Source organism: Lolium perenne, chromosome 4 (assembly GCF_019359855.2).
Source record: "Lolium perenne isolate Kyuss_39 chromosome 4, Kyuss_2.0, whole genome shotgun sequence".
Taxonomy (NCBI): Eukaryota; Viridiplantae; Streptophyta; class Magnoliopsida; order Poales; family Poaceae; genus Lolium; species Lolium perenne.
Window position 1 is genome coordinate 60,180,314 of NC_067247.2, and position 8,117 is coordinate 60,188,430.

Consider the following 8,117-nt stretch of genomic DNA (forward strand, 5'->3'; position numbering starts at 1 on the left):
GATGGCCAGAACAGAGCAAAGGGATGAAGTGGCAAACTGCTCAGAGCGGTTAAATAAAGGGGCTATAGTCGAAATTCAATGCCACAGCAGTTTCCGAGGAGGCGGTGCCCAAAGACAACGGTCAAATCACGCGAAATAGTTGAGAAGGCAGGGCATCATGATGAAGGATGCTGCGACGGTTCTGCTCTGCCATGACATGACCCGACGAAGAAAAAACAGAGTGATTTTGGAATTATCAATTCCAAAACCAGGGGGGCATGTGTTATCACCAGAATTTGACCGAGTCAGAGGTGGGCCGCGATCAAGATGGGCTTCAAGATTTTATATGGAAGAAATACGTGAATCGGCCTTATATGCAAAGTTTGGGGCTAGCATGCCCGTGTATCTGTAATATAGTAGATCGCATCTTAGATTAAAAGATAGAGATTAACCCGTGCACGGTTAGGTGCACGCCTAAATTAGAAAGTCCCCTGGACTATAAATATGTATCTAGGGTTTATGAAATAAACAACAACCAACGTTCACCCCACAAATCAATCTCGGCGCATCGCCAACTCCTTCGTCTCGAGGGTTTCTACCGGTAAGCATCATGCTGCCATCTTGCGATCTAGGCAGCATAAGTTTATCTCGTTGTTCATGCGTTGCTCGTACTGAAGCCTTTTTGATGGCGAGCAACGTAGTTATCTTAGATGTGTTAGGGTTAGCATTGTTCTTAGTATCATATGCTGTCGTAGTGCAACCCTTACGCATCTAGCCGTCCTTACACCTATCTTAGGTGTAGGGGCGGCACCCCGCTTGATCATTATTTAGTAGATCCGATCCGTTACGGTTGCTCCTTGTTCTACAAGGATTAGTTTAATATCTGCAATAGTTAGGCCTTACAAAGGGTTGGAGGATCCAGCGGCACGTAGGGTGTCGTTTGCTAGTCCTAGACAGGATGTTCCGGGGATCAACCTCGTGTTGGTTTTTAGGCCCTATCTAGGATCGGCTTACGATCACCGTGCGTGGCCGCGAGGCCCAATCGTGAGTAGGATGATCCGATTATGCGGTGAAAACCCCAAATCGTCGTAGATCGCTTTAGCTTTATCTTGATCAAGCAGGACCACCATATATTCGTGCACCTCGTACGAATCATGGGTGGATCGGCTCCTTGAGCCGATTCACAGGACAACCTGAGAGCCGATCGAAGCTCGTATTTAATGTTTACGTGTATGCCATGCAGGAAACTAAGCGAGGCATCTCCATCACCTTCCTGACCAGGTATAGGTCAGGTGGCACGCCCTTGCACCAGCATCGGACGTGCGTACCAGAGGCTTTGCGGGCCGTCGCTCGGAGGGACCAGGGCCAGCCGCAGCCCTAAGTTGTTCCCGGCTCTACTGTGTTGCCCGTCGCTGCTCGCCAGTGGGTTTCTGACGTCAACACATTGGCTCGTGGGGTTCGGTCGGCTGACGCGGACAGCGGGACCAGCTCTCCCCACGTGCAAGGGTCTGCGTCGGGCCAGGCCGCTGGATCTTCTGCGGCAGCGTCCTTTGGCACAGCCCCGCCACACGCAACAGCGAGCCACACGGAATCCTCCAGCACGTCAGGGTTTGAACCATCTGCTGCAACTGACGCAGGAGGATCTGCTTCGGATCCAGAGCCACGATCGTCTGTGACCTCTAGGCCTGTAACCAGGCTGCAAAACAGGATTCGAAAACTAGTTAAATTGTTTGATGGCATGATCAGATATGCAAATTTTTGTGAAACTGGGGAACCTGAAAATATTACTGAGGCGTTTGGGCATGCAGATTGGAAGAAGGCAATGCATGACAAATATTCAGCACTCATGAGGAATGAAATGTGGCATCTTGTACCGGCCAAGAAAGGGAAGAATATCATCGATTGTAAATGGGTATATAAGGTCAAGAGAAAATCTGATGGCACCATTGATCGCTACAAAGCTCGTCTAGTGGCTAAAGGGTTCAAGTAGCGGTATGGAATTGACTATGAGGACACATTTAGTCCAGTGGTAAAAATTGCAACTATCAGGCTTGTTTTGTCTATTGCAGTTTCTCAAGGATGGACCCTTCGACAGCTCGACGTACAGAATGCGTTTTTACATGGGGTTCTGGAAGAAGAGGTATACATGAGACAACCCACCTGGGTTTGAGAAAGGTCAAGGTTTGGTTTGCAAGCTTGATAAGGCATTATATGGTTTGAAACAAGCGCCGAGAGCATGGTACTCGAGGTTGAGTACTAAACTTCAGCATCTTGGATTTGTTCCTTCTAGGTCAGATACATCATTGTTTTTCTTGACCAAACCAGATGTTATTATGTTTGTACTTGTCTATGTTGATGACATAATAGGGGCTAGCTCTACTCCCTCTGCCGTGGGAAGACTTCTTCACCAGCTTCGGGATGATTTTGCCTTGAAAGACTTGGGTGATTTGCACTATTTCTTGGGCATAGAAGTGAAGAAGACGGCTGAAGGAATTACTCTTTCGCAAGGGAGGTATACGTTGGACTTGCTTAAGAAGGTGGGGATGAGTAATTGCAAGGCTGTTACATCTCCTATGTCCTCCTCTGAAAAAATCTCGGCGCATGATGGAGTTCCTTTGCAGATCGAGGATATTACAAGGTACAGAAGTGTGGTTAGAGCCTTACAGTACCTTACCATGACCCGGCCAGATATTTCTTATTCAGTGAATAAAGTGTGTCAGTTCTTACATGCACCAACTAGTATTCATTAGATGGCTGTCAAGAGAATTATTAGATATCTGAAGCATACTACACATCTTGGTATGCATATTCGAAGATCGTCTTCTTTGCTTGTGAGTGCATTTTCAGATGCTGATTGGGCCGGGTGTTTGGATGATCGCCGTTCTACAGGAGGGTTTGCAGTTTTTTTTGGACCAAATTTGATATCATGGAGTGCTAGGAAACAGGCGACAATTTCTCGCTCTAGCACACAGAGGCGAAATATAAGTCATTGGCAAATGCTACGGCTGAGATTATTTGGCTACGGTCCATTCTTCGTGAAATTGGAGTACCTCAACCCAAGGTAGCATGTTTGTGGTGTGATAACCTTGGAGCAACATATTTGTCTACCAATCCGGTGTTTCATGCAAGAACTAAACACATCGAGATAGACTTTCATTTTGTTCGAGAGCGTGTTGCGAACATGTTATTAGATGTGCGGTTCATTCCCTCTGGAGATCAGGTGGCAGACGGATTTACTAAACCTCTTCCAGTGAAACAACTCGAGAATTTCAAACAACATCTGAATTTGGTGAGCTGTGTTTGAGGGGGAGTGTTAAACGAGTTGTATCTAGAAGGAGGTTAGTTAGGATTGTACATGTCCGTGGCTTGTACTCCACGTTGAGTTAGAGATAGAATTATGTTTAACTAGAAATAGCTAGAGATAGATTTGTTGTATAGTTGTTGAGATGTAATCTGTACCGCCTCTGAGGCTTCTATATAAAGAAAACCCACGGCATCCTATTGGATACGCCGAACCAATCTTTCTCTTTAGTTTGATACTACCATGCACATGCGGTGCTTGCGCTGTGCAGAGTGCATGTGTACTTCCAATTGCAACATAGGTTACTTCCAAGTATCTAGAAGTACAATTAAAATGAATACTGGAATATAAATTACAAGCTAACGGAAATAGTATACCAAAAGTCGAATTACAAAAGTACAAACCATACTGAAACGGAAGTAGAAAATATAAAATACGCTACATGAAGTACATTGAAAACCTAAAGTACACAAAAAACCGGAAGTAAAAGGTAGAAAAAAAATCCATAGTACAACTACGCTAAAACTCAAGTGCAACCAAAGTATAATTGTGATAGGTTTGAAAGTACATTAAAAAAAGTTTCACAAAATCTATCAATATGGATCTAGTTTTGAAAAACTCGACGTGAGATTCTCAAAAGTGAAAGAGTTTCTAATTTAGACAAATTCTCAAAATATTTTGTTTTAAAATAAGTCAAACCTCGAAAAAGGGAAAAATCTGAGACATCACACCCTTCCATCTCTCTTATCCCTCACTCTCACTTTGATTTCCCCTCCGACAAGTTTCATGGAAGACACAATTTACTGTTGTTTTTTTCATCATACAAATTAGCAAAAATACTCTTGTACTTACACGATGGGTGTGGGTATTTCATCAAAATCTATTCGCTAAAAGTTAGTTCATTTTATTGAAGTAATGAAAATAGATGGTATCCTAATATTGGCCATTTGCGTCAATATCGTCAATTCTCATAGAGTCATAGTTATAGTCTTGCACATGAAGAAAATAGTCTTGCAGATTAGAACCAATCTAAAGTTGGGTGGTTAGAAGGGTGGTTGTACCCCCAGTCCACCAGAGTTCAAACTCCAGGTTTAACATTTGTGTGTCTCATAAAAGCGAAATATTCATTCACTGGGAGACAACGTTTCCGTCGACAGCGAGACGTCTGTGGTGACTTCGTCAATTTTAAGATCCAATCCGCTGGCTCAGTCTTCTGGAGGTGCTCACAGGAGTAGGGATGTGCGTGTGTGCGTTCATAAGGATGAGTACACGCGCGCGCATGTGAGCGTCTACGTAAAAAAATTGAGATGAACATGCAGACTTGCGCAAAACGCAAAACCAAGGCTCGTGTTTTTCTCTCTACAATACAAAACCGAGGCTCATGGTTGCAAAACCGCAATCTAATCTTACCCATCAAATATGATATGAGTATTTCAAAGCTAGACGAGATAAGTTTCCATAAATAGAGCTGGACGAAACAGATGTCCAATACCGGTTACGCAAACAAGGAACGAAAGGAATACAAAGGGAGCATGATAGCATCCGTCTGAAGATATTTTATTGCCAGCGAGACTGACAACGATTGGGAAAATATCGGTGTTAACACTCCAATCCTTAGAGAACTATAGTTTAGCAAACAAGTTCCTACGTCTCAAGAATATCCATCTTTTGGGTGCATCATTTGAATTCCACACCGTCTTCATGATAAATACCGTATGCATTAGAATCATTTTTTATTTATTGATCTACTATGCATATGCACGCGAGTTACACTGTCATTTGGCATGAAGAGTGATACTAAGTCCAGCTCCGCTTGACTTGTTGGAGCTCTTAATGTGACTGTCACAACACGCACGAAGTGCTCTCATCCCCCCCCCCCCCCCTTCCTCCTCTCGACCAACTACAATAGTTGAGAGTCGACTCTCGTCGGCCGGGCCGCTCCGAGGCCTCCTCCGCCGGATTAGCCGGCCGGAGATGGTCAAGGATGGGCGCCGAATTAGATAGGTTTAGTATTAGGTGTAGATCTAGCTGCTTTACCCATGTGGAGTATGGCTTTATGCCCATGGGGATCTGGTCACGGTGGAGATGGAGAGGCTCCTGGTGGCCGGTGGCCGTCTGGCTGCTCGTCGCGGCGCTCCAGTGGCTGAAGCCGGAGGCGGAGGGCGGCGGCGCTTCCACCACCCCTTCAATAATCCTCTCTGTTTTCTCTCCCGATCTAGAAAGATCCGTCCTGGATCTTGCTCTTCCTGGCCACCATGGAGGTGGAGAGGGCGGAGCAATCCTTGATGGTTCAGTCCTTTGCAGATCGGCGGAGTGGCGGTGGCGATGGTTCTTCTTCTTCTGGAGATTCACAGCTAGAGGTCTTCTGGCCTCTGCTATCCATGGCCGGCATGGCGGCCTCGAATCAACAACCTCCGATCTGGAGGCCCTGCATCTTCCTTCCTGCTGGAGCTCGGCGTTTTGTTGCTGCCAAGTGGTGCGTTCCCGGCAGCTCCAAGACGTCCAGCAGCGACGGATCCTCGCCGGACTTGGGCGTTCGGGCATCTGCGCCCTGTTTCTCGGCGGCAACGCTTGGAGGACGCCGGCGACTCGTGGTGGTGACATCCAGGGACTCGATTGCATTTTCATCTTTAGTCCTAGGGTGTTTTCTATAAGATGGCTGGCCTTATCTTCAAATATCTGGTTCTTTAGGGCGAGTGATGTAAAAGGGCTGGCTTGTAATTCTGTACCCACCACATATGATAATTGAGGTTCTTCTGGGGTCTTCTAGAACCCTTCTTTTTAGCATAACAGATCGAAAATGGAACTTGGTTTAACACGTGAGTTAGATCGATAGACTTGTCAAGCTCCTCATGAATTTACACAACTTAGCAAAGCATGAAGTAAATCATGTGAGCATTCATAATTCGTCTTGGACATTTTTTTTTTTTTGAATATTTCTTTAACGAAAAAATTATTTTGTATACCAAGTCTAGGCTGGTGGTCTGGTGGAGCTTTGTAATGTCAAACAAGATGTGAAGCAAATTGTCGGAGCTTTCCAATGTCAAACAAGGTGAGAAGGAAATTATAAGGATGTATATGTTAAAATTATTTATAGAGAGATTATAATGCAAAAGTGGATTCCTCCCATCACATCATGGACAAGTGGTATCCCAGATTCAGACCGATCCTTATCCGTTCCCGATGTACTGCCCTATATAGAAACCAAAAAGCTTCGAACCAATCCATAGCTCTACTCTGAAGCCAGACAAGGACCAAGCCGCAAATAATGCTGTCCTCCACCGCTCTCCGGCCGCTGTCGCCGGCGACGACGCCCGCGTACCCCGCCACCCACACCGCCACGAGCTCATCCGTGGGGGCTTCGCGCCGCGCTGTGGCGGTGCGCGCGCTGCGGGACTACGGCTCGATCCCGAAGCGCGAGCCCTTCAGCTCCAGCCGCAGCATCCTCGACGAGTTCTTCAAGCAGGAGAAGCCCCTCGTGCAGCGCACCAAGGACCAGATCACAGGTATGCTGCTCTCCTCTAAGGCTCTAATTCTTTGTTTGAGTAGTATCTGAGTTGCTAACTAACTTTTTTCTGAACTTTTTAATGCGTGTGAGTGTGATGCGGCTTTCTGCCAAGGTTAAACCGCGTAAATTCGATTGCTGGCTTGCTTCAAATTCGAGCGCTAATTTCATGGCGCTCACATAGTTCGCAAATATAGAGTGCTAATTCAGCATCCCAAATACATTTAAGTTTTAGAATTTGTAGAAAATCATTTGAGTTTCTGATTAATTAGCCTTTTGAGATGTGAATTGTGCTCGTGCCATGATTCAGGGTTCCAGTTTAAGCAAGTTTGTGTGTTGTGCCAAATCGACCGCATAAATAAGAGGTTTAACAATTTTTACTCATAACAGATCTCTAAGCTATAAAGAAGTTACTGACTAAGGATTCTAACAGTGTTGATCGATCTAAAATTGTTCTAACAGTGACTCTTCTTATCTGGGTACAGATTATTGCACGACCCTTGAAGGCGATGAATGTTGCAGCTGCTGGGATGCCTATTTTGAACTCAATAAACTTGAGGTATGCAGTGATCAAAACCACATTTTCTAGCTACTAAATTCATCATCAGCATTCTGCACTATCAGCAAAGGTATCTGGTAACTTCATGCTACTTGTGCCGATCCAGTCCAACTAACTTATTTTTCTCCATTTCCAGAAAGAGCTACCCCAAGATGATATTGCGAGGATGGTGAAGGAGTCACGGTCAGATCCGAAGTACCTTATCAGTAGCATCCATCACCGTTCAGACTTACGGAAGAAAATGGCCGAGAAAGCTCAGAGTTCAGTACCAGCAAGCTCCTCGGTGCAGGCAACGAAGCCGAGGCCTTTCCCTGTCCCCGATGGGTTGCCGAAAACGCAGGAAGAGATCGACGAGGAAGAGGGGGCTCTCATGCCGGAGTCCTCGTACACGAGGCTGCTGAGAAGAATGGGGAGGTATCCTGACTGGTATACCCCTCGCCCAGACCATGAAACTGACTGAATAGGAGCACAGCGCCATGAATCAGGCTTCCAAAATGTACAGCATGAAGCTCTGTCTGCTGGCATCGAGCATGGAAGCTTGGATTGTTGTTGCCCGCTTAGTTTTTCTTTAGGGATGTTGCCTGCTTTAGTTGGCGGCTGCTGAAGCTTGCTGAATGGATAAATGAACTATGTATAATGAGTGTGCTTTGTTCTGTTGAGTTCTTCACTTCAGGATTCAGATAACTCCTCTTGTGCCGTTTGCGAGTATGATATCTGATGACGTATCTCTGAATATACATGTTTGGGGAATAAGAGCTCTTGACTGTTACTTA

At 45.6% G+C, this 8,117-nt stretch overlaps 1 protein-coding gene across 1 annotated transcript; it reads left to right on the top strand.

Annotated features, from left to right (window-relative positions):
- Positions 1 to 6,485: 6,485 nt before the first annotated feature.
- Positions 6,486 to 8,117, top strand: LOC127292688 (CCG-binding protein 1). The gene is made up of 3 exons (XM_051322131.2): positions 6,486 to 6,786; positions 7,271 to 7,344; positions 7,481 to 8,117. The coding sequence occupies exons 1-3, from the start codon at positions 6,549 to 6,551 to the stop codon at positions 7,802 to 7,804; spliced, it is 636 nt and encodes a 211-aa protein (XP_051178091.1). The 5' UTR covers positions 6,486 to 6,548; the 3' UTR covers positions 7,805 to 8,117.